General features: G+C 39.4%; 3 protein-coding genes across 7 annotated transcripts; 1 reads left to right on the top strand and 2 right to left on the bottom strand.

Moving 5' to 3' along the window:
- Positions 1–1,884: 1,884 nt before the first annotated feature.
- Positions 1,885–20,197, top strand: LOC108149614 (protein GDAP2 homolog). 4 transcript variants are annotated; one of them, XM_017277325.2, is made up of 13 exons: positions 1,885–2,120; positions 8,340–8,406; positions 8,465–8,616; positions 8,731–8,873; positions 8,941–9,073; positions 9,789–9,898; positions 9,965–10,219; positions 12,513–12,640; positions 12,715–12,815; positions 18,541–18,694; positions 18,750–18,889; positions 18,956–19,154; positions 19,222–20,197. In XM_017277325.2, the coding sequence occupies exons 2-13, from the start codon at positions 8,344–8,346 to the stop codon at positions 19,264–19,266; spliced, it is 1,623 nt and encodes a 540-aa protein (XP_017132814.1). In that variant the 5' UTR covers positions 1,885–2,120; positions 8,340–8,343; the 3' UTR covers positions 19,267–20,197. The 4 variants fall into 4 exon arrangements, with proteins under 4 accessions (XP_017132814.1, XP_017132816.1, XP_017132815.1 ...); XM_017277327.2 differs by lacking the exons at positions 1,885–2,120; positions 8,340–8,406; positions 8,465–8,616; ... (2 more) ...; positions 9,789–9,898; positions 9,965–10,219 and adding an exon at positions 10,682–10,778; XM_017277326.2 differs by lacking the exons at positions 1,885–2,120; positions 8,340–8,406; positions 8,465–8,616; ... (2 more) ...; positions 9,789–9,898; positions 9,965–10,219 and adding an exon at positions 12,077–12,188.
- Positions 20,198–21,556: 1,359 nt separating this feature from the next.
- LOC108149616 (diacylglycerol O-acyltransferase 2) lies at positions 21,557–23,311 on the bottom strand. Of its 2 annotated transcripts, none has more exons than XM_017277329.2 (6): positions 23,112–23,311; positions 22,718–22,815; positions 22,531–22,653; positions 22,124–22,465; positions 21,867–22,066; positions 21,557–21,810 (listed from the first exon to the last, which is right to left on the bottom strand). In XM_017277329.2, exons 1-6 carry the CDS (start codon positions 23,238–23,240, stop codon positions 21,653–21,655), a joined length of 1,050 nt encoding a protein of 349 aa, XP_017132818.1. In that variant the 5' UTR covers positions 23,241–23,311; the 3' UTR covers positions 21,557–21,652. The 2 variants fall into 2 exon arrangements, with proteins under 2 accessions (XP_017132818.1, XP_017132820.1); XM_017277331.2 differs by having other exon boundaries at positions 22,718–22,746.
- Positions 23,312–24,206: 895 nt separating this feature from the next.
- LOC108149578 (diacylglycerol O-acyltransferase 2) lies at positions 24,207–26,174 on the bottom strand. The gene is made up of 7 exons (XM_017277212.2): positions 25,851–26,174; positions 25,537–25,730; positions 25,380–25,477; positions 25,179–25,310; positions 24,772–25,113; positions 24,516–24,715; positions 24,207–24,457 (listed from the first exon to the last, which is right to left on the bottom strand). Exons 2-7 carry the CDS (start codon positions 25,663–25,665, stop codon positions 24,300–24,302), a joined length of 1,059 nt encoding a protein of 352 aa, XP_017132701.1. The 5' UTR covers positions 25,666–25,730; positions 25,851–26,174; the 3' UTR covers positions 24,207–24,299.
- Between the last annotated feature and the right edge of the window lie 72 nt (positions 26,175–26,246).

Below are 26,246 nucleotides of genomic sequence, written 5' to 3'. Positions count from 1 at the left end.
TACATACAATACAATACAATAAAATATATAGATATATACACATATATATTACTTAGCTGTATGTTAGTTGGATAAGCCTGTAGCGAAGTGGACATTTTTTGAAATATCTAGCGTGTAATCTTAAATTTATAAATCTACATAAACAGATAAAGATACAAGGTACATATACCAGATATAACTGTAAATTCAAGCAAATCAATCAACAATCCATTGAGATTTGTATATAATATATATACTTAATTACGTATATCTAATTATTATACCAACAAGCACACCACACAACAAGCAGACACCACACACAACACACCACACCACACACACACCACCCACACACATACAACAACAACAATATATAAATATTACTTACATATTACATTATATATATAATTGATAATAATAATAATGTATCTATATCTATACCATATACAACAATTACCATACATATTACTTCTGTGCGCTTCTTGCGATCTAAGGAATTTCAATAAAAACAAACAAAAATACCTAAAAAGTATAAAACCAGCGAAAAATACAAAAAAATATACAAAAAAACAAAAATATAAATCCGTTTGAGCATTTATCACTCTCGGTTTTGGACATGGACATTGGACATGGGGGTTCGAGAAGTTCGCTGGCAGATTCGCCATCCATAACCAGTTGGCCAATGGAATGGAATGGAATGGTCAACTGTTTCCTCCTTTCCAATTTTATGGCTAACATCTGCTGATTATGAGCCAGCGGAGTTGGGGACTGGAATGGCGATGGCGATGGGGATGGGGACCCACCGAAATGCATCTTGGGAGTGGGACGGGACACCGGCTTAAGACAGCCTCAACCTCGACTTCAGCTGGAGCTACAACTTCATCTTCGTCTTAATTTTCATCTGCAGTCGGTTGGCTTTCGCTTCTTTTGCTGGTTTCACTTTTTGTACAATTTAATTCGCATGTGTTTTCGGGTAATTGTATAATTTTTTTTAGCCAACTGCAGCCGTCTAGCGTTTTTAGCGTCAATGTTATATGACCCGGAGCGGGTCCATGAAGTTGTTGATAAGTGGGAAATATGACAAAAACACATTGGCCTGGCCGCAGGTGAATGGATCGCCGTGCGACAGCGACTTTGTAGTCGGCATCTTGTACATATATTGGTGATTTATGCATTTTGATTAGCTTGTTAATGGCCCAAAGAGTTTTTCGCGTGCCTGAGAAGACACTAAGCAAGCCAAAAATAGATAAGTCTATGCAGATGAGCCAACGACTAAAAGAGCCATATACAAATGGTCAGGAAATTGCCATTCCCATAGTTGCTGGACCTTATTTGCTTGTGCTATTAACAAAGAATTTTTTTTAAAAGCACACGTGAAGTTTAATCCGCGAAAACAAGTAAATTGCTATGGGATCAGTTTACCTATCAGATACCTCCAAAGTTTTGAAAAATTAAGTAAACGCGCCATGACGTTTGAATAGCTTTTTGGAAGCTTTTACTTTCAGCGCAGCCAGCTTTTGTCAAGTGTCGGTAGAAAGTAATTTTTAGTATCATTATTTTTAAATTGTTCTAAAAATAAGGGGTCTTTAGAAAATATAGACATCGGTAATTCTTTAAAGAAAAGTGAATGTCGCACCAGATTATTAACCGTGCAGATTCTTAATCTTTATTCAAATAATTAACGGTCTACTAAAAGTACCGGTGATTTAGGAAAAAATCTTATTAAAAATGTGTATTAACATTTAACAATTGTAAACTCGTGATAGGGAATGCGGACACAGTTAATGCTTGCAAAAGTTTTGCCATATTTTTTAACAAATATTTTAGGGAAAAGTAGTGCTTTTTTGTGATTTGGATTTAGCCACACTTCTTCTTTGAGGTGGTCGAAAGTTTAACGCTGGCCCAAAAGCTCTCAGTGTCGAACGCGGATTTCAGACGAGCGGTGGCGTTAAGAGTGATTTGAGCCGAGAGCCACACAACTGAAGCTTGCAACACACCAAACACACACTTACCGACACGGACACGGCACACACACACTATCGCAGTGGAGTTTAAATCGAGAACACTGAGCGAAACGGGCGACACAAGTGATTAAAGCTGCTTTCTGGAGTTGGAGTTTGATTCATTGATCGACGAACAGAGTGCGTAAAGGCCGTAAAGTTTGGACTGCAAATACTCACACACACAGGCGCAGGCAGGCAAAAATCCACACACACACTCTGACAGAGCGTTACCTGAATAACCGCCGCGCCTACCGCGTTTTCTTTTATCTCACTCCCACCGCCCACCGCCCCTTGCCCTTCGCCCGCTTAACGGTGTTCGTAGTAGCTGTCAGTGTACGCAGTATCTGTGAGTGTTTGCCCACGCTTGCGTCTGTGTGTGTGCGTGTGTGTTGTCTTTTGGTGTTTTCATTTCAAAAAAGTTTTGTGTGCATTTTTCAAAAAAAAAAAGTTACGAAAAGGCAAGAAATTGCAAGAAAAGGGAAGCAGGACAAAACAAAGTCTTGGTTATATAATAACCAGTATTTTGATTTTATTTGTGGCAAGCAGAAAGCGTTCTTTTATTACGAGAGGGTGAACATAAACACAAATACACAAGCAATTACGGAGAGACACGCGCACACACTCACAAAAAGTGGAATAACCTTCAAGAGCCGAGCTTGTGCAACTTCCACTTCTCAGCTTTGTAGAGGGCGGCCATAGCACTAATTATTTATGATTTCGGTTTAGTAGCGAGTTTCGTAAAGTTCATTCAGTGACAGGTTTATTCACTGACAACATTTACCTCCAGCCCCCAACCAGGCGCCCCAAATTTCCAGCCGTTTTCCACCCGTTTCCCCACCACTTTGTACGTGCTGCAACATCGGCTGCGAATGCATTAGAAATTTATACGAATATACATAAATAAGCGAGTGGCGAAGCATTTGATTGAGCCCAGGAACCGGACCCCAAAACTGGATTACACCACAGCCTTTTCTTTCAATTTCTTGTGCTGAATATCAAATATGACTGCAGTTTCCCGCCCGACAGCCATCAATCCTTCGCATCCAGCAGAACGGACCACCGGATTCCTTGGGGCCCGTGGCTAATGCCCGTATAGTACAATGGCCAACTCAGCTCAATTATCAAGCTATATGGAAATGGCCCAGGGCAGTCATAATGGGCCGTAAAATCGTTTGATAGTTTACTTAAAATCCCACAAACTTGGCAAAGTCCTTGAAGTTTTATACAGTCTTTAAATACAGCAAGCTCTTAAAAGCTCTAAATCTATTGCTTTAGGATCCCTTAAAAAGTTATTCACATTTAATAACTTCACTTAAAGAGATATTAGACTGATTGAATACTTATTTTCAATCTCTAAAGAAGTTTAATAAGTATAAACTTTAACCTTCTTTCCAATCTTAAGGATATTCGTTTACAAATATGACTTCATAAATTGTTAATTCTTCACTTAATACAGCAAAAAATACAATTTTAAAAAGTATTTGCTTTCAATGACAAATATGCTCTATAAATCGTAAAGTTTTATATTTAAAGTGCATATGTCAACTGATAGTTGGATTTTACCGCATACTTGGCTAATGACTTTTCAGATTGGTTTTCCATTTTATTTTAGGGATTTATTTTCGCTGTCGGGCCCACTGTGCTAGTCCATTCCAGCACCAACTGACAATTAATAATAAGCGTTTTAGCATTTGCCGCCATACAATATGTGTGCACATAAACATACACTTGTCTGTGGAATTTCCTTAATAGAAATGTAATTTCCCCCCAACTGGTCCGCGTTCTATTGGAGTTATTGTTCGGGCAGTTGGCCAGCTTATTGGGGTCATTGGAGCTGGCCAGGCAGAACAACAACAACCACCGCTGAATGGCACCATTGTCGGAGTATTTGACCATATACTTAATGCTCCAGCGAACAAAATTATATAAATGCACTTGCTTTGGATCGAAAGAAGAACGAGCAGACTGCTGCAGATTATAATTTGTTTTTGGGCCTTGTGCGACAATTCGACACAATTTAGTGGGAGATAATGCCAGGAAAATTGCTGCAATTTGCCGTTAACAATGGCTGCGGGAAATTAATCTCGCTGACGTCACGGCGAACTAAGTCGAGAAGCGGCCGGGCTAATAGCCAATGATTGGAACGCTACACGGCGGCAGACTCGAGGTTAGACCTTGCCTATGACGCATCCGAAGTAAATATAAAAGGCAAATATTTGGGCGACGCTGACTTGAAGATACACAAATCGCGGAACGCGGAACGCTTCCCGCCTGGCACTGTTTTCTCTTTGGGCGGATTTTTCGGCTGGCTTGTTCTCGGGGCCAGAGATCAGAAGGCAAAGGACAATGCCAACAACCTGAGCATACAGCGCACACACGGCGTATACTTAATGCATGGAATGTTCGGTTTTGGTTTCGGTCCGTGCCAAGCGCAGCCCAGTTGGATTCGTTGGCACTCCGGTAATGCCAATGCTACTGGAGCTCCTGTAGTTTTACATGCCCCACGACGCCAACAAAAGCCAAGTATTTTGTGTATTTGTTAGTGCTTTTTTTGTTTTTTTTTGTTTTTTTTGTTTTTTTTGTTTTTTTTTTCTTGGAACCTGCCCAGCTCAGCAGAGGCCTTGGCATGTGGGCGACAATTTCGCATTTATTATGCAACAGTTTGGCGGATTGAGCGTGTAGCGTAAACAAACTTGCTGGCAGCATTATTTGGCCCAAATGAGAACGGGTGACGAAGGGTGTCGAAGGGAGTCGAGTCAGTCGACAGCCCAAAAAATCTCATACGAGTATATCCTATACTTTTCATGATCGAATGGGAAATACCTTTAGAAAGAGGCAGCACAATTTCAATTGAATTTTGTCAATCATTCTAATTACTACAAAAATATAAGGTAGTATTTCATTTTGTTAATTGTGAAAAGTTGTCTAAATTGACTTTTACGTTTATGAAAAACTAATAGGCATGTCTAAATGTGAAAAGTGCACTCTATTTATCTACTTTTATCTAATTTATTGTCATAATATATGTAATATTCAATCAATAATGTCGCATGTTACCATTGGACTTGTTGAGGTAGTGGTAAAACATACTGCACTTCGACAATAAATAAATTGCAATGACTAGGTTTTTACCTCTTATTGATTTCAAAATTTATGAAATCTGTCGTTTAACTTAAAGAAAATTTGTTTGCCTTTCTTCGTATTGCCTTACCAATTTCCTGTCATTCTTAAACAAATTATATGCCAATAGCCTTCAACAGATTTTCGTATCGTTGAACCAATAGAAGCCCTTTGCCCTGCAATATTTACATTTTAGTCGTTTGCCTCCTGCTACTTTTCACTATTTTCCAGTCCCCTCCTCAGGGGAAAGTAGCAGGAGGAGAGGTGGAAATCATGTCATGCAGCACAGTTGAAATAATGTAATTGACTCGGGCACGCCAACTGGCAAGACAAATCAAGGCGAGGCGAAGGAGAAGGAAAAGCTGGGGATCACATGTGCGCCCATTGGACTTCAGCCAGTCGCTGGTGGGTGGCTAGGTGGAGTGGGTGGAGTGGGTGGATTGTGATTGCCAAAGCTGAATGCAATCCGAGGAATAACTGCAATGCCAGTTATCGGCCAGAGACCAGCCTGCCACTTGGCTGCCACACTTGTAGCCACATACTGCAGCTTAAAACAAATCTCTTGGCAGCAGACACGAAAAATATTCCAAGAATATGCCACTTCGGTAACTTAAATCTCCGATTAAGAGACGCAAACCATGTTGTTATACCTCTAAATTTTTACCTATACCCATCAAATTAGTTTTTTTAAATCCATTAATCTTCAACCGAAATGTTTTAGAATTACTTAAAAGCCAGCTGAGCTTTGAATTCAGTTTTAATTCAAACCATAAATACATTTTTATGACACCCCGTTTATATCAATTTTTATAAAATAAATTTAAAATATTATTTCAATATTTTCCTAAATTAATTTTTTATTAGACAAGTGTGTCTTAAAAAACAAACCACTTATATAAGAGAACAGTTCGATCTTTATCTCCATTGAGGTAAAAAAGTATGCACATATACATGTTTGTTTATTATTATTCCGCCTTCATAATAATGGTTGTATCAAAATGGAAATTCCTTGGTGATGACCAATTTCGGTGTTATTTTCACTGTGTGTCAACGAAAATGGCACTTTGTTTATTTGCTCTATAGGTAAACGAGAAGGGAAGGTGGAAGTGGGTGGTTAGCCGGACAAGCTAATCAAAAGGCTAACTCAGTCGAGGCGTCATTTGCGTTTCTGTAAGCCACTATACATTCCTGCAAAAACAACAGAAACGGTCATAAGTAAACAAGCAGTAAAATATTTGTCAACTTTAAATGCTGGTTAGACCAGTTGAACTTGTTTACAGGGTGTCAGTCGAGCACAAAAACAAAAAGAAAATAACAATTCTTATGTAAGGCCCGCGATCAATAGCCGATCACGTAAAGCTTTATCACTCGCCTTCCCTCTCACATCTTCGGGGACCCATTACGAACATTTGAATGTGTGCCTAATTGCTTTTTACTGGCTGATCTAGCAATTGAAATGACGTTATAGCGGTTGCTTATACGGAATACCTTGAATGGAACTCATTAGCTACAGTGGAAGCTCCAGCAATACGTATTTTTGTTTCCTAGTTTCTTACCAAGTTTGAGGCTTTCCTATCAATTTAAATTGGAAATATTCTTTACAATCTTTACAGAGAAGTCTTCAAGGTAACAACTATAAATTTTTGTACAAAAATGTTAGTTTATAAACAAATCATTTAAAAAGTATGCTTTAAAACAACAAAGTTAAGTCAATTTTAAAGCCATCTGACATGATCGTTAGATTTGTATTAAATTAAAAATGTCCAATCGTTAAAAGGCAGACCTTTCACAAAGATAAATATTATTCTATTATGTCTTATGTGTTCCTATTTAAAGAAACACCTCTGTTGTCAAGAAAACAGTTTGGTCATTTTACCAAAAATTGTGCTTTCGTAGACAATTTCAAGTTAATACCAACATTTCGACCTTTGTATTTGTAATTGATTCCACGAAGTGTGACCAAAACCAACTCACGTTTTTCCATTTTCGTGGGTCGCTGAGATCAGCTTTTATTTCCCTACTACGATTGTAGTAGGCCACTAGCCTTCATTTAACCCAGATAACATACATGTTCCCTTCAAATCCACGCTGTTTACTCAAGTGCTGGTGCGCGGATAATGTGGCTGTGGAAAGTTTTGCATTGTGTGGATGGCACCACTCGACACACATCCATGACAATAGCCGTGATCTGTGCGGCACTATATATAGCCGTTCGATTCCCAAAGAGCCAATTTGGGTCATAGACTCCCCCCTCCCCCGTGCCCCCTGCCCCTTGCCCCCTGGCATCCGTCCGCTTTCGGTTTGGTTCTGTTCACCTGGAAAGGGCAAAGGGCGCCGGGCTCAACTGGTGGGCGTAGGAGCAGCCCCCTGGAGCGTTTGATATGCCAATTAAGAGCGCAGCTGCAGTTTGCACTTGCCAGCGTTTTTAGTTGCTACTGTTTTTGCTGTTCTTGCTGTTGTTGCTGTTCTTGCTGTTGTTTTCACCTTTCACTCGGCTCGTGACGCACATCCAGCAGGTGTGGAAGAAGGGGGCAGGGTGTGAGTGTGGGGCATCACTGCAGCAGCCTTACGAAATTGTATAGTCAGTGACGAGAAGTGCCTACCTGAAATGCACTTAAATTATTTTTAGGGCATTGTGGCACTCTGTTTCATTTATAATGGAATTACTATATCTAAAACAAAAAGTACAAATATCTGTTAAGCAGATTCCAATTTCATTTGTTGAAATGATAAATAATATATTGGAGCTCTGGCATCACTGCAGCCCTATCTCACACTCACACCCTCTGAAGAATACGTATTCAGCTCTTCCCCTGCTCTTTTTTTTGTGTTTACCCGCGAATTAAGATCTTCCGTCTACGTGATGACAACTAACGATGACAATTAGAATGTAAATATTTATGGATTTCATTTGGTGCCTTCGCACACACACCGAACTAAATGCTTTTTTGGCGAGGGCGAGGTGTGGCTTGGCTCCAGTCGTGATTCATCCGCGGAGTTCTGGCCACTCGCAGATAGCTTATAGCCACCCATACCCACGCACTCGAGATTGTACGGGCTGAAACTGGCTGAAGCCGGACAAAGAGTTGATTGTAAACAAATTGGCCGACCGAAATGGGAACGGCGCAGAACAGGTTATGTTGGGGGTAACTAAATTTAGCCAGTTAAAGACTGATTGATTGACGAACCGAGTGATGTGCATGGAACTGACTTGATTCGCTTTTCGTATTCCCGCAGAGCAATGCGTCTCGACACGAACTCAAATGTGGACTTCAAAGCATTCGAATCCAGCTCTAGCCCATGTGTGAGTACTCCAAAGTGAATACTTTGAAAAGTGGTCATTTCATTTCTCTTTCTTTCAGCTCATCAAGTTGGATAATCTGGCCACCTGGGGTGGATCACAAAAAACAGACACACGGCTGCCGATCACGGACTATTCCAATCTGGGGGGACCCCGGCACAATCGCAGTCCATTCCCCCTGTCCAAAGATGTCAACAATCGCTTCGTAATCTGGTAAGATCGCCATTAGAATGAGTGAAAACGATCTGTGAAGTAGTCTTAACTATTATTAACTAACTATTATTAATTATGTCGCTTTTATAACTCATACCTTTGTTATATCTTTAGGGATGGTGACATGACCACTCTGAAGGTGGACGCCATCACAAACACCAGCGATGAGACCCTGACTGAAAGCAATAGCATATCGGAGCGCATCTTCGCCGTGGCTGGCAACCAGCTGCGGGAGGAGCTTAGCACCACTGTTAAGGGTTAGTAAGGGCCTTGATTGGGTCTAGATTATTCAACTCTGCTGACTGCGATCTATCTCTTACTTAGAATGCCGCACTGGCGATGTGCGCATCACGCGTGGATACAATCTGCCCGCCAAGTATGTGCTGCATACGGTGGCACCTGCCTACAGGGAAAAGTTCAAGACGGCCGCCGAGAACACGCTACACTGTTGCTACAGGTCAGTTAGTCCCACTGTAGTATTTGCCAATTTAACAAAATATTACTCTGCAAAGTTACAATCTATGGATAGACTTACCTAACTGACTCACCGTTTTAACAGCTGTTCTTTAAATGTTTTCTTAGTCTGAACTGTCTATAAAGACAGTCATTTGTCGATTAGACATATTTCTTTTTAGGAAGTAAACAAGTGACTAATCTTTAGAACACACCAGAAAGAATTGAATTATGCTCACTTTATACTCACCAAAGAAGAAAGATAATATATAACATGTTACGAAAAAAAAAGTTTCAAGCTTACAATCTAAAAACAAAGATAGATCGAAATGCATGTGAAAAAGAAGGGAACAGTGACGTAAAGCATATATAGTCATATAGTATACATATTTTAATATTAATCATATTTGAAGAATTTTGTTTTCTGAAATTTTATTAACTAACATTTAATTTCTCTTAAAAAAAAGTTGCTCAGAAAAAGCTAGTATTTTGTTTGTCATTGGTCACAACTAAGAGAGTTTGGAAAAATTCTATAGAATTCTTGGTTGGAATTTGGTTAGAACAGAATTATGTATGAACCCGCGGAAAATGGATAGCTCAAAAATGCTACTTAATTAAGTAACTTTAAAAGATGGCTTACATTGAGTTAGATTGCAATTAATTAAATTGATTTTTCCATTCAATTAATTTTAAATATCATCTTGACGACTCACCTGTAGAAATGTCCTCTGCAAGGCGAAGGAACTGAACCTACACACCATCGCCCTGTGCAACATCAGTGCCCACCAGAAGAGCTTTCCAGTGGATGTGGCATCCCACATTGCCCTGCGTGAGTACCGAATAAATTTATCCCAAACGAAATCTGTCAACCGATCATAACTACGCTACGATGTAGGTACTATTCGCCGCTATCTGGACAAGTGCACCCTTCAGGTTGTGATATTGTGCGTGGGCAGCAGCGAGCGCGGCACTTACGAGGTCCTGGCCCCACTGTACTTCCCCAGGGATCAGCTGGAGGAGCGCAGTGCCCTGTGGCAGCTGCCCAAGGACATTGGCGGGGAGTTCGGGGAGCCACAGCATCCGGATCCCGACCGCCAGATACGCATTATCCGCAATCCCCAGCACAGTGTCCACATGCGTCATCGTCTGGGTGAGTAAGCAACCAGAAATTATCGTGGGGAAATACACTTTTGGTTTTTGGGATTTGGTAATAAAAAAAGCACATATGTTTTTTTATTATCAAAAAATATATTTATTTATTTATTTAAGTATCGAAAAGCTTTCAGGTTATAATACAAAAATGAGATCTTTAATCTATAAGTTCAATATGATTGTTTTTTTTTTCTGTGCACTTTTCTGATTGTATTGCGAGATTGCGACTTTCGTCACTGTTTTACCACTGCCAGCTTATCAATCGACTGTCGATGATAAGGACACCTATCATGGCAATGATTCCACATGAGGTATATACAATTCCTTGGTTGACTGTCGATAAGATAAGTGAAACAAAAAGAAAACAAGTGAATAGCAGACGAAACAAAAGCGAAATATATGTGAAATTCTCTGGTTCGCTATGTTGACTGGCTGCCCGACTTCTATGGCTTCAGTTACGCTGCAAAGTCGGTCGTGTGCGGGTCACTTGGCAGTAGTTGCATTCATTTGGCCAGACAAAAGTCGCTGTTTTCGTCTTTTTTTTTTTGAGACTTAAGGTAATACAATCTGTCTTATTTGTCAGTGTTTCTTCCACGAGTTTTCCAAGAACCCAAATCAAATATGTGTCATTAGTCAATTTGGAAGTGAAAAATATTTTGTCATTGAAGACCTAACTCCTCCGATGTCGCAGTTAGTTAGTGTCAACTGACTAAAAGCCGAGTGCTGTGAAATCGACACTGAATTCGTTGCATACTTTTAGGACAATGATGTATAAATAACCATGAAAACTGACTTGTAAAAATCTGAGTAAAATCGGAATTTACTTATTTAATATTGTAATATTCACAAATGGAGGCAAAAAAAATAATTTTAAAGGACTTGCATTTAAATCGTTTAAAGTGCCCTAGCAACTATATTTCATACAAATTCAAAATAAATAGTTAAATTGCCATAACAAAATATTACCACTAAAATAAGCTAATTAGGTACGATACCGTACTTTAAAATCAATTATTATTCGAATTCATTTTTTTTGAATTACTTACTAAAACTGATTTGGATTATATATGTACATGCATATGTACAAACATAAATTTACATTACGGTATTCCAAAATAATTTTATTTTGATTTAAGTTATAGGTTTTGCACAGTTCAACATTTCCTTGAAAATTACTAAAATGATATTTATGCTAATTACAGTTTTGAACAATTAGATTTTATTGTTTTTCCCGATTTCTAACTTTTAAAAATTATTGAGAACGATGAGAACGAAAAAAAGAAATATTTTACCAGAGTCAACAGTACATGCTAATCTTTAGAGCAATTGCCGACCCTAAACGCCTTTTTTGCAAAAAATGTCTTCTGCTATCGGTGGTAGAGTATGACTTTACAATTTGCAATTGTTATGATATTCTTATTCTTAATTTTCCGCTCATATATTATTAACTGTAACTGCCCTTAAACTTCCTATCCAAATAAACTTGAAAAGTAAATCTCACCTTAAATTTGATTACACGTTGTTACTCAAGCCATGTTAAGCGAAAGCTAGCGCATTCGTGTTTCGTTAGTTTATCAACAAAAGTAAGTTAACGTGCTTTTGCTGCGCTTATCACGCGGAGTGTCACTCATGTGTTTGTCCTGGCCAAGTTCCATTCTGGGCCTAAATCATGTCGCCGCAGTCGAGATATCTGCGTTATCAGTTATCTCCCGAGAGCGATGCAAAGCGAGTGCTCGACAAGAGGAGGAATGGAGGGGGCGACACGTGGGGGCGTTGGCAGTTTCCAGTTTTTGCTCAACGCTCGTGCGTTTACCGCTCGCATTGTTGCCTCGCTTGCCAAGAGCTGGCGTTCAGTTCAACTCACATTCCGAAGCGCTGAAGTTCGGACACGATTACAGAAAGTGTTAGCTCTGCGCCAATAATCGAAATCCAGCGCAGAATGATAAACAACTCGTTTGAGTTCTCGTGTAAAGACCATAAGCCCCCACGACCCAAATGATGGACAAGAAGAATAAAATAATTTTCAGTAGACCTATGCTTAATAAGGATATAATTAAAAGAATTATTATTTGGGGAAATATTCCGTGAGATTGAGATAAACAAACAACAAACATATGAAATTATAGTTTACCTATTTAACAAGGATATTACCTAATTACCGTTTTGGTCGCTTAATATGTTTAACGATTATTATGATTTTCAAGTTTACATTTTATTGATTTGTTTAACACATTATAACCAAATGCATTTCTCTTCTGAAACTGACAAAGCTTTTGTTGTCCCTATTCCAGCCGACGACGATTCAGACGTGAGTCCACACGATATGGAGGGCAATAGCTCGGATCTGGAGTACGGAGCTCGCGATATGAACGGTCTCAGCCTCAATTCGTATAGCAGCGGCTTGCAGGCTCAGCTTCAGGTGAGTTCCATTTAAAAACACCTCGATCGAATCTGAGTGTGCTAATTTATGGAATACTTTGACCTCCCAAACAGCGCGATTTGGACCGGCAGCACCTGCTCAGCGATCGCCCGCGCACAGGAGTTTACGAGAATGTCATATCCGAGGGCGTCGAGGGGGTTGAGCACCAGGAAAGGTAAGTCTGACTTGCTACTTATTAAAATTATAATTCTACAATTGGTACATATCTGTGCCGCCCTATCAATATTAGAAGATAATCTTGCAAGCTTTGGCAATGACATAAATCGGCATCACTTTTTTATGGACAATCTAATTTATATTCTTTGATTTTTTCATATTTACACGTAAGAATTTGTCTAGAGAGTTTGCAATTAGCACATAATCGAAATCGTAAACACGCCATTAGGCAAACGTTAATAAGAGTAAAAAGGCTTTAATTTGTTTAATGGGTGAATCATATAGAGACCAAATCTTGAATTTTTTTTATTAAAATTGTGTATACGTTGATATACCCAAAATGTAATTCTCAAACTCAAACTAGTGTCTGCAAGAAAGTGCTCTTAACTTGCAGCTATAAAAAGATATTAATTAAACTCAACTTAATTTTAGTTAAGAAACAACTGTTTAACCTAAGTTAAGTAGTTACCCCTTTGAGCAGCTGAGGCACTAGACTCCGCGCTGCCTCACACAACATTCTTGACTGGATGGGAACACCTGCAGCCTATAAGGCTTCCAAAAGGGCACGTAGTATGGCTTGGCCCACCTTCTCCGCCCATAAACACCTCGTCCAGCATATTTATTACTCGAGCATGCCGGAAATATCTTAACCGTCTAGCAAATGCCTTTCCTCTTTCAACCGTTCTATGTAAATTCTGCCGTTTGTCGAAATTTTAGAGACCCGTGGCACGCAACTCGGTAACTCGGGCTAGCGCTCAAATTGAATTGAATTCAAGCGGAATAAAGTGGAGTGGTGTAAGGAAAGTGCTTGCCCATCGTCCTGCACAATGCTAATTGGACTGGCCAAGTGTTTTGTGTGCTTTTCCTTGTGACGCAAACTGTGACGTGGGAATATGAAACATTGTGGCGTCATAGTTTGCGTGAAATCGGCCTAAAATATTTATAGCTTTCAGGTCGGGCCCTTTGGTGCTGGTCTAAAAATGGGTTTCTTACTTTTTTTAAAAATTCGCTAGATGACATTTGTCAAAAATTGTGTGGAACATTGTTTTTTCAGTGGAATATTTACTCTGGCTCTAGGCTATTTCAATAAACACCAAACTGATTAATATGTAAATTAGGAATAAAGATCAATGCATTTCGCTTTTTAAGCAATTTAATAAGATGTTCTTAAAATATATGCTATACCATATTACGTGGTCAAATAAGCTTAGAGGTAAATATTTATGAATATTTACAAATACTCATACAAGCAGAGATAATGTCTGTGACAAAATCAAGTTAAATGATCCGTTCTTAGGAGCAAACACACTCTTGGAGGCATTATCTATGTACATAAAAGTAAAAAAGTCCCTGTGTTTAATATTATTATAAGGAATTCCCAAATAATGCTTAAAAGCTTACTTACGTTTAAACCTCAGATAAAGATTAAAATACTCCTTGAATCAAAGTAATTGCACAGATGAGTTTATCAGAAAAAAAATAAAATGTCTCATTAGGATTGTGCTTCGCATTCGTAAAATGCATACTACCCCCAAATATTGTCAGTTCCCCTAATTAAAATAAATAAAATGACAGCTCGGATCGGAGTGGAAATGCAGTTCGGAATGGGAATCTGTTGGTAACCGGATCGGCCGGTGGCAGTACATCCAGAATATCGAACCGTTGCAGTTCATTGAATGAAACCGCACAAATGCCTTGCACACATTTTGTAGACATTTAAACGTAACATCTCTCAGGCAACTTAATTTATTAAACCGCTTCAATGGAAAGGGGGGTGGATTGGGTGGTGTGGTGACAAGTGAGCGCCGCTTCCTGGACCTGTTTTTTGTTGTTGCCGATTGGTTTTTGAACGTGTGCGGGGGGAATGCACCCCATTGTGCAGGCGCTTCCTCTTCTGCGCGTTCAATTATTTACAATCTGAGGTCATCTTGGGCTCATACACAAAAACAATAGGATCAATATTTGATAGAGCATGAAGCACCATATATGTGTATGTGCTCTTTTTATTGAAATTATCGTATTTTCATGAAATTTAATTGAAACGTTCTTAAAATGTATGTATCAACAATTTCCATTGAACAATATACATATGCGTAGTGTGAGTCAACGGTAATGTTGTTCATGTTTACCGTATTGTTTTAACATTCCATTTTGATGGAAATGTTGCACATTGCACGCATACGTAGGTATTACCGTCTAACGTTACATGTGTGGGTGAGTGGAAGAATCAAAATAGAATTCGTGCCTTCGTTTTTTGCGCATTTAGCTGCCAACTGACAACGCAAACATTTGAACTGATTTCATTTTTTGGACAGTTTTGTTTTAGACCCATCTGACATTAGTGCAAATAAAGCCGCTAGCATGGTGTCCTTGGGCTATTGTTGTTGCTGCTTTTGCCATTAACTGTTCTTGCTCTTATTCTTGGCATTGGTGTTGTAACTGATTGTCATTGAAGAGGCGAAAGGGCGCACGCTCCGAAAGTGAGAGAGTGTTTTTACTCTCTCTCCAGTAAGAGTATTATTCACTCAGAGAAAAGAAGAGCTCAAATGCTCAACTCAAATACAAAAATCTTTAATTTTTTTTACATCATTTTGAAGTGAATAATATTTACAGAAGATGAAGTCTTACTTTCGTGTATTTTTTAGGCATCGGAAGTCAACGAAATTCAAACTGATATGTATGTAACATCGTCAAATATCAGGTTTTTTTACTGTGTAGCATCGTCGCGTGGAAGAGAATAAAAGCAAGCGAGAGCATTCTTTTGCTGCGTCGTCGCTACTGCGCCACTCTGTCTTTCCTTCTCTCTCCTTCGCGGCTGCTGTGGGCGGCGAAAAAGATTCAAGAGCAGCCCCACTCGCCACAAACTCGCTCATTCGAAAAGCTCCACTCGCGGCGAACGGACGTGCATCGAGATATATATACCGCAACGGGCGCCAATTCTATATAAATCGGTGATAAATCCATAGAATCGCACAGAGCTAAAAGTTGAAAGTATAAAAGAAAAACTATTTTCGCATTTCCATCAGCCGCTTCCGTACAACGCAAAAGTCTGGCCACCAAGCTGCCCAACTAATACTTATTATTTAACAGAAAAACAACACCCTGAGCTATTTATAAGTATTTAGCGAAAGAAAACACAAACTATTTTGCGTCAATTGAATACGAAATCGGGTTGAAACAGCGGTGAGCAAATCAAATCGGACAGTTAGCTGTAAAAAAACCAAATTTCTATTTTGACTTAAAATCGATAAACCGTAATTGTGCGCGAGCTGCGAACTCAAAGGGGAACCAAAAATAGTGCCACCCACCAACAAAAACCAGAAACAACTACAACTACATTTGAAAACCGTTGTAAACTATGACAATGTTAGAAGGAATGACGTCGATTGACTTGGGCTCCAGTCCCATGCAAGAAACCACGGGCGACATGAACGACGTTCTGCCCGATGAGCTCATGGAGACTCCGGAGGAAAGGTAAAGTCCCAGGAACTTGGTTCTTGGTGGGGTGAACCGTATTGAAATGTGTCAGTCACCGCCCCTCCTTCGCCCCTTGGCAGTAAACAATTGGTCCTCGCCAAGGGTTAATGACGTCAGCGGTGGGCGGGAGTGCATTGCAGTCGTACTGCTCCAACTCGATCCAATTAAACCTACAACATGTGAAAGACACATTTTATAAACAAGATTATGTTATGTGCAATTTGATTTTAAATTTACGCCTTTTTAACGAACATCCGACAATTATTATAGTTGTTATTTATTGAATTTGTAGATTTGTTAGATGGGTTTCTATAAAGTTAACAACAAATTTCGAAAACTAGTTAAATATAAATTAAAATGTTTTAATGTTATTGTTAAGCAATCATGCAAAAGACACTGAGAGCTGGGAACAAATTATGACTTACAACATTGTAATACTAACTTCAAGTAATGCACTCCAAGTTTAAAGACTATTCAAGCCTCGGGTTTAATTTATTACAACCACATTACTCTAATAAAAGTCTGCTTTAGACAAGTTCAACTGTACTGTTCCCTTGATAGTTGCTCTAAATTCTATTTTTGGAATCGAGCATCCTTTGGTTTTGCCTTGCATTTTGCCCCTGACTGAGTGTTGAACTAAATCAGCCAACCTTCAACCGTTCACCCACTGCATAGTGAACCCAAATAAAACCTTTCGGCCTTGTTTTTTTTTTCGTACGTGCCAGTGAACAATAACATGCAATGTGTTTGATGTCAGGAAATGTGATCTAATAACGATGTTATTACTTCTGCGTGGCACCCACTTGTTTAACTGTGAGATTTATTCTATGGATTAGCATTGCGCTTTAATATTCATTGTATATTTCACACGATAATCACATTCAGGGGGCACCACCCACGAAATCTACCTGCATCCGCATCCGCAGCTATATCTATATCTTTAGCTGGGCAAACACCAATTTCGAGATTATGATTGAGAATGGGTTCGCTGAGACTGCGTCACAATGCGTCACATTTGGGCATTATCTGTATCTTTATCTGGGTTTCTCTCTGCAGTCGTAAAAGGCTTATCGGTTGCTGCTACCGGAGTTTAATGCGGCACGAGGCGGCAAAACATCACATCCAATCCCAAATCTGTCTGCTTAATCACAGCATTAAGTCACCTGAAATTGACTCACATTAGTCCGAATTTAGCGGAGACTGAGGTGTTCAATTAGCCAGCTCGAAAGTTTGTATTTCGGCGTGTGGCGTCGAAAGTTGTTAATCAACTTAGCACAACTTTTGCACACCTTTGTACCTCCCAATAGTATATTGATTTTCTGTGCAACTTTTCAAATGATTCATGGGTAATGAGCGCATAAATTCACTTGCCAATCAGATGCAGTTCCAGACAATTGATTGGGTGACCCATTTTTATCGTCCATTCCAATTTTATTTTTGTACTTTTATCTGGCAAATGTTTGCCTCGGATTTTAGCTCAGTTAACAAATAGAAATAAGCAGCTAAACATGGGCTTAGCACGCTTATAAAATTTATAATTCGCCAAGCGGATAATCATGATATTCAGCGCTTTTTGTATTTTGCGAAGTGAATTTCAAGCAGTCGGCCATGGAGAGTTTTCAGAAGCTTCTAGTCGTGACAGACAGTGGGACAGTGACTGCTGTCATTATATTTATATGCTTATATGGCCTGGAATCGCGTGACGCCACATAATAATCGATCGAACTGCTCGCTCCCCCAAGCAACCCAAACGAAACGAGCTCCACATAATCGCCGCGTCAGTTTTTATATGCGTAGTACTTGAAAAGTCAGAGGCCAGAGAGTAAACAAAACGAAAGGAATCCTAAATAGAACAAGCAATGCGTATAATCCATTTTGCAATCGATCTGAGGTTGAATTGTTTGCTTCGAAGATATCAAATTTCTGAGAAAAATCAAAGGTGCAACAAATATTGACTGCTTTCTTTGATTTATTTTTACTTCTTTGCTGAACTATCATAGGAAATTCAAAGTCTCAATAAAAGGCTTACGAAATAAATAAAAGCTAATTGTTATTATTAGTATCAATATATACATATATAAAATTAAAAATAGAACTACTCTTTGAGGACTATAGACTCTTATTTAAAACGCTTAAACTAGAAGTTACCCTTAAGAATTTAGTGATTCTTAGTTGATTATTTTCAAAATAACCCATATATGTACATATGTATGGTACTAACTCTTTGTTTGTATATTTCCTTTAAGGTACGAGCGTCTATTGCGTCGCGCCCAAGTCGAGGACTTGACGGAGGTCTCGGGCATCGGCTGCCTTTACCAGAGCGGCGTGGACCGCCTGGGTCGGCCTGTGATTGTGTTCTGCGGCAAATGGTTCCCCGCCCAGAATATTGACCTGGAGAAGGTAGTGTTTTTCAGCAATTTTCCCACCCCAATTACTAATTTCCCTTGCTCTTTAGGCCTTGCTATATCTGATTAAGCTACTGGATCCCATCGTTAAAGGAGACTATGTCATCTCGTACTTCCACACGCTGACATCCACAAACAACTATCCCTCGCTGCACTGGCTGCGTGAGGTCTACAGTGTGTTGCCCTACAAGTGAGTATCTTTGTTTTCATTTATCACCCACACTCACTTTCACTAACTTAATCGTATGAGTAATAGGTACAAGAAGAACCTGAAGGCCTTCTACATAGTGCATCCCACGTTCTGGACTAAGATGATGACCTGGTGGTTCACCACCTTCATGGCGCCAGCCATCAAGGCCAAAGTGCATTCGCTTCCTGGCGTGGAGCACCTGTACTCGGCCATCACAAAGGATCAGCTGGAAATTCCCGCCTACATCACCGAGTACGACATGGCGGTAAGTCGGAACTGGCCATGCTTATCTTCTTGCAGTTACTATATAGAGTTTTGTGATACCTTTACAGACCAATGGCCTGCATTACTTCAATCCTGTGCCGACTGCCTCGTAGATGGCGGCCATCGTAGCTGTCTAGGACAGCGGGCAACCACCGTAGCTTATATATACATATATATAGATACACACAGAATTGTGAAGTTTTTATAGATTTTATAGAACGTATTTTGTTTTCTTGATAAGTAATATTTGTTTACTTGCGCATAACTTTCGATGTTGTCGTTTATCGATTGACTTGCCGCAAGTTTTGTTGAACATTGTGTAGCATACTTTTATGGGAATGGCCGAGTCTCCCCATCCCTCAAACCAATTAGCTAAAACATAAATCGGCAGACCCAAAAACCAGATAATTGTGTAAAACATTCTTATGAAATGCATGTAAATTAGTTAATTAGTTGGCATCGGCAGAACAAACCTTGTTAATTCGCTAAAAATAGAAGTTGAACTATTGGTAGGAGATGGACAGGGTGGATGGAGGACTCGTTAACCAGTTAAGATACCAAAAGAAACCAAAAACGTTAGCAATGCTGAACAAAATGAAATTCGATTAGAAACCCTGCATATACGGATATACAAGATTATTCTAAATATTAAATTGATAAATTGATAATTGATTATGGAAGGGAAAAGTATATATGAATAAGTATACATATTGTTAGTTATCTTTGCAATTACAAATTGTATTATTAATGTATTAATACTAGAGCTAAAGCGTATGCAGTTTGATCCCCCGATATATATACACACATACGTACTATAATTCAATTGTATTTATACATAACTATATACTAAATATACACAACTAATAAATTAAAACCAAAACCAGACACGAAGGAGAAGTCAAATCGTAGGGAAGCAAATATTTTGAAGCTCTGAGAAGTGCAGCAATGAGGCTGCGGAACCTTTTGTAGATACTTACTAGAGCTCACCGTAAGGCCCTCCCAGAAATCGAAACACCAATAAAGAACCTAACGAATAACGAGTAATGAATACTGAATACTGAATGTTAAATATTCAACTTTGATATGATCATGTTTAGGCGCCGGAGATTTCCAGCTCGAGACACGTCACCTTTATCTTCCATGCACCGTTTGCGCTCAAAAAACCCAGAATCAAAGCCAATAGCACGCCACTGCTATACGTATATATTTGTAAATGTGAGATATATAGGTATATTGTAATTAGTCGAAACAATTATGGCACTCGCTGGCAGTAATCAGAAATCAGAGCCACTTTAAAACCACTGCGCACCACCAATTGAAGAGCCAAAAGACAGCCACAGCCAACACCAGCAGTTGATTTAGCAACTACGCAATTACATGCAAAGTAAAATGCACTCAGGGATTGATTTAAAACAAAAAACCAAAAATCCAAAACAAAACGAAAACGAAAACCTAAAACTAAAAAAAAAACTAAAAACCAAAACCAAAAGAAGTTTAGATAAACGACAAATGCGCTTTCCTCAAACCACAATCGGCAGCCTGGCTAGTACCTAAAATGAGAAATCAAGTAGCGTTATAGCGAAACACCAAAGTGAAATAGTTTTTGGACATGTTCTTTAAAGTACCTATGCATGTAGTAGGCAGTTCATCCGACAATTATGCCAATTACATATGTATTTTGTATTGCCTCACCAGCAGAATTTAGGAAAAATATTCAGAGTGCTATGGGGAAACTAAATGTCCCCCGTCTAACAATAATCAGAATCACGGCAATTACTCAAATTAGACTACTCAAAAGTTATGCTTGTATGAAAACCACCTTACAGGAGTACAACAATCGGGGTACACATATGGTGTACCCATCTATGGCTTACTCAACTGTTATTGAAAATTTAAAAAGTAATGTTACAAAACAGAATCCCAAATCCCAAATCGAGAATCCAAGTTATGCCAAGTGTTCCTTTCTAAAAAGTATATATTTAGACGAATACTTTTCGTAATATTTGAATATATGTAGGTAAATCTTAAAGCCAACTACAAGTAACTAGTAATCTCATTAAATCTTAATATTTCCCCGAATTTCCCCTTCTTATATTGCAATTGCTTTAGCGTTAAACAATTCAAACAATACAAAACTGAAAAAGCTAATACAAATTTAATGAAAACTGATTTGTTGCTAAATTAATGAAATTGTACCTTTGAAACGAACTCTGCGATCGATTCTTTCCTAGCGTAGCACAAATTCCTTATAGTTGTTAAGGTCGTCGTGGCACAAATCCGAAACTAAGTTAAGTTTTTCCAAAAATTTGAGAATCCAGCTCCTTGTTCTTTTTGTATATATAAGTACATACAAGGTAACAAATTTAATTGGTAATTAATAAAAGGAAAAAACAAAACATACGCTTTCGTTAAAAACAATCAATGATCTGTTATTTGTTGCGGTTAAAAAAGATTCCTAAATCCTACTATAAATCACATAGTCTGAGGCATTTTTTGCAGTTACTGTATAACCAGTTTGCTCTGCTGGGAGTTTGGTATGTACTCCTCTTTGTACTGATCGAACATCTTCTCCAGCGCCGCCATCACCTGTCCATGGATCTCGTCCACATAGACGGCATCGGGACTATCGCTTTTCACCACATCGATGGGGGAACCCACTGTAATAGATGGGGTATTAAATGGTTTAGGACTGGAAATGGAATCTGGGACTCACCAACTTGGACAATACGCCGGCGATGGGGCAGCATCCCATAGTTGTAGGTAAAGATGCCGCGACCCTTGGGGAGAAGCGGTGAAATTCCTGTGCACTTTTTGACCACATTTTGAAAGCGGCGGAGCAGGGAGTCCGGAGGATTTGCCACCTGATCGAAAATGTCCACTTCGCCAAAGGAAAACGAGGGCACTATAGATGAGCTATAAATAGAGAGATATTTTCATAATTTTTCTTTGTTTTTTCAACTAACTACTCACCCCGTTCGAATGGCCATTTTGACGAAACCCTTTCTGTTCTTCAAGGTCAAAATGTACTGTCCAGGATGCGAGTCCATAGCCTCCTGGGCTCCACCAACCAGAACAGCCACCGCATTGGATGTGAAACCATCGCGATTGTCTTTGTGCCCGGGATCATTTGATTTGCTCAGTAAATAGACCAGTGACTCCTTGGAAACCGACACCATGCCCCACCAACGCACTATGTCACGTACAAGGGGGGTCTTGAAGTGATGATCCAGGGTGCCTATCTTGGGTCGAACTTGGGGAAACAGCTCCAGCCAATTTGTGATGTCCATGCCCATGTTAACACAAGTTCCAGTTCTTGGGAAGGACCGTAAATAAGATAAGATATAGTGAACTGATGAACTGATCCTTAATTCGCCTACCCCAGAATTCCGTGAGGAAAGCTCGCCACAATATAATTTTTGGTTGCCGGCAGCTCAGCGGTTTTGACAAGTTCGACGGGAAAGTAGCTCCGATATTTCCGAACACTGCGGTAAAATAACCAGCTATTGGAAATTCATACGGTGATTATCTCTTGAATTGTTGGCCTATTTTATTTTCAGCACTTACCCATTGCCCTCCATGATGCCAAAGTTCCTCTTGTAATCGAAATAAATTATTACAAAATATACTAAAATTATACTGCGCAGAAAGAGTCCACAATAATACTAAATAAAATAAAAATGTTTATAAGAATTTATCAAATAATGTATAAATATATAAAGAAATGGTTTAGATATTAAAATTGGTACCAATTATTTTTTGTTTGTTTATGTACGTTTCAGCCACAAATATATTGAATCCAAGGGAGTAAATAGAGGTTTACAATGGAGAACACAAGAGTTCACTCTTTTTATTTACACTGTGATCCCTTGTAGTTAGTCTTTTATGCCCATGAATACTAAACCTCTGGCATTCTAGCTCTCAACAGTTTAAACTAAAAAATTGAATATGTTAAGATTACCAGCAGGATAGCAACTGTGAGGCAGGATAATATGGGCAGCGTAAAGAATATGCAGGTGAAGAAAGTCACGACTAGAGTCTGGAGACGGCGAGCCAGAGGAACTCGAACAGGAGCCCATTCGATTTTCATGTTGAAATCAACCGATCTTCCACGCAAAGTAGCGACTCTTTCGACGAATTCCCAGCGACTGAGCGATCGCCCAGCTGCACCGAACCAATCCCAGGGTGTAACAGTTGTACTTATCCTTATCAATGCGACCCTTCTCTGCGGGGCAATCCGTAAACCGTAAGAGAGACGTAAGAGTCGTTAAAAGTTTGAGAGCCTCACTCGACTGATAAGTCATTGAAAATTACTTTAGTCCTGACACTAGACATTTCAAGTTATGTAAGTAGGATTACGTCACTGTGCAGAGATGCTCTGCAAAGAGCCCGTTTTATCTATGCATATATATACAGAAATTAGAACAAAATCAGTCCAATAACCTAAAATTAATAGTTAGTTTGAGTGGCTGTAAATTTTGATTAGTTAGTTTCTTATCTGTGAATGCTGAATCACATATACTGCGGGTGCTGGTACTATTCCAATGTTTATATTCGTATGCCGGCAACAGTCATTACTATCTCGAAAAATTCTTGACCTTTACTCATAGAACATTACGTTTAAGTCACACATTTTAGCGGTGGTTCGCAACAGTCAAAATACAATACATAATTGTGCGTGCCCCAACAGTGAGTTCTTCGATAAGAGTTTTAGGTTTTTTTTTGTCGTATTTTCAAAGCAGATCTGTGTCGTCCTTATCAGGCGAATGTCTCGTTCAAACAAGAGCTGATTCACGCAGTCGCTTTACATTGAACTGGAATATGGTGGCTATTATGACCACGCATATTTCCTTTCTTGAGCTAAACTATTTCATAAGCTGCTTCTCGAATTGCATACAACATAAATTTAACTTGTGGAATGCACTAATGAGCCAGTTTCTCACAATGGGGCGTTTTAGCCTCTTGAACCGACATATCTAAAATATAAAAAATACCGATTGTTAAAGTGAAATTTATATTAATTCTTAATAATATTTAAGATGTATTTAATATATTATATTGCATTCTTGAGAAAATTTTTTTCTCAACCAAAACTGCAGTTGGTATAGCTCAAACTAATATTAATTATATTGGCTAATTAGTTTTTTAATTACTGAAACACCAGTTTCGCACTCTTTGGGTTCTGTAAATATTTGTCCTTGCACTGATCGAACAATTTCTCCAGAGCCTCAATAACCTGTCCATGCACTTTGTCCACATACTCTGGATCGGGCTGATCGCTCTGCACAACATCAATGGGAGAGCCAACTAGGGAGGTCAGATATTGTAAATATTCTTCTATTAACACAATAGAAGAAGTACTCACCAACTTGGACAATGCGTCGTCGGAATGGCAGAAAGCCAAAGGTGTAGTTGAAGAAACCTCGACCCACTGGAATCAGCGGAGAAACGCCGGTAAGTTTCTTCACCACATTCTGTACGCGACGGAGTAAGGAGTCCGGAGGATTAGCCACCTGATCGAAAATGTCCACCTCGCCGAAGGAAAACGAGGGTACAATCGATGAACTGGAACCAGAGGGCTATAAGTAGGGTTACTTCAAAATTTCGCAACTCTTGCTCACCCCGTTCGAATGGCAAGTCTTACGAAACCCTTCCTATTCTTCAGTGTCAAAATGTACTCTCCAGGGTGGGAATCCATTGTCTCCTGCGCCCCACCCACCAGTATGGCCACCGCGTTTGATGTAAATCCATCGCCATTATCCTTGTGCTTGGGATCGTTCGACTTGCTGAGCATGCGGATCAAGGCCTCCTTGGATACGGACACCAAGCCCCAGCAACGCAGGACCTCTCGCATAAAGGGCACGTGAAAGTGCTGGTCGAGAGTGCCCACCTTGGGTCTTACTTGGGGGAACAGCTCCAGCCACTTGGAGATTTCCACGCCCATGTTAATTCCTATGCCCGTTCTACAACCCAAATCAGTGTCTATTTATATTGAACGATTAGATTGCCTATCTGTCAATGTACTTACCCCAGAATTCCGTGGGGAAAGCTGGCCAAGATGTAGTTCTTGTTCGCTGGCAGTTCGGCAGTTTTCACCAACTCCACGGGAAAGTAGTCGCGATAGTGGCGATGTAAACGGTTGGTGCGGGTTATCATCCAGCTTGGAGAGGTATGTGTGTGTGTGTTACTAAATTATCTTTCATGGAACTGTGTTTACTTTTTCACTTACCCATTGCCATCCACCACAGATTGGGTATTCTTGTGATGCACATAGACATAAGCCAAGTAAATGAGCATTAAGCTACGCAGAAGTAGACCTCCATAAATCTAAAAAAGAGAACATGACTTTTAAAGGTTATTTTTTAGTTTTAGAACTAATTTCTTACCAGCGAACCAGCTACTAACAGAAACGAAACAGATAATAATATCAGGAGCATGGAGGTGAAAAAGGCAGTAACTAGAATCTGCATTCGGCGCTCCAGAGGAACTCGAAGAGGTGCCCATTCGATCTTCATGTTTGCTCCGATTCCACTAATGTCCAATTATTCCAGCAACTGTTGTTTCGGAGGTTCTCCCACGACTGAATGATATGAAAACCAGCGACGGTCAATTTGCCCAGTATCGAACTTATACTAATCCTTATCGGTTTGAGGTTTGACGGCGGGTGCCCGCATTAGCAGCTAATCAAAAACCAACTTACCAGTGGGTCTTGCTTGGGGCCGATCGGAATTCACGATTGGAGAGATAAAGATGATAAACGTTGACTTACAATCGTAGACTGGTAATCACAGTTCTCGGTACAAAGGTGTGAGGCGGTTGCTGAAATATTACCCACTTCTGACTTTAAGAGCATTATGATCGAATTAACGCTCTATGTTCGGGGTAGTATTTCATCTGACTAAGCAATGTGATAAGAAAAGCTATTTGTATACTAGATCCTATGAAGTGTTAAGAAGATTAAGAATTATACTAAACTAATAGTAGCAATGTGAAATAATTTCCTATTCTAGGAATGTACTATGAAAGCTACTAGAGAGTGTAACGAGTGCAACATCTGTAGACCAGTTTTACCAGCGCTATTGAATCTCTGTAAAAA

The sequence above is a fragment of the Drosophila elegans genome, unplaced genomic scaffold (genome assembly GCF_018152505.1).
Source record: "Drosophila elegans isolate 14027-0461.03 unplaced genomic scaffold, ASM1815250v1 contig_133, whole genome shotgun sequence".
NCBI classification, from domain to species: domain Eukaryota; kingdom Metazoa; phylum Arthropoda; class Insecta; order Diptera; family Drosophilidae; genus Drosophila; species Drosophila elegans.
Note: the sequence above shows the minus strand (reverse complement) of the source record. Positions and strands in the feature narration are given on the sequence as shown.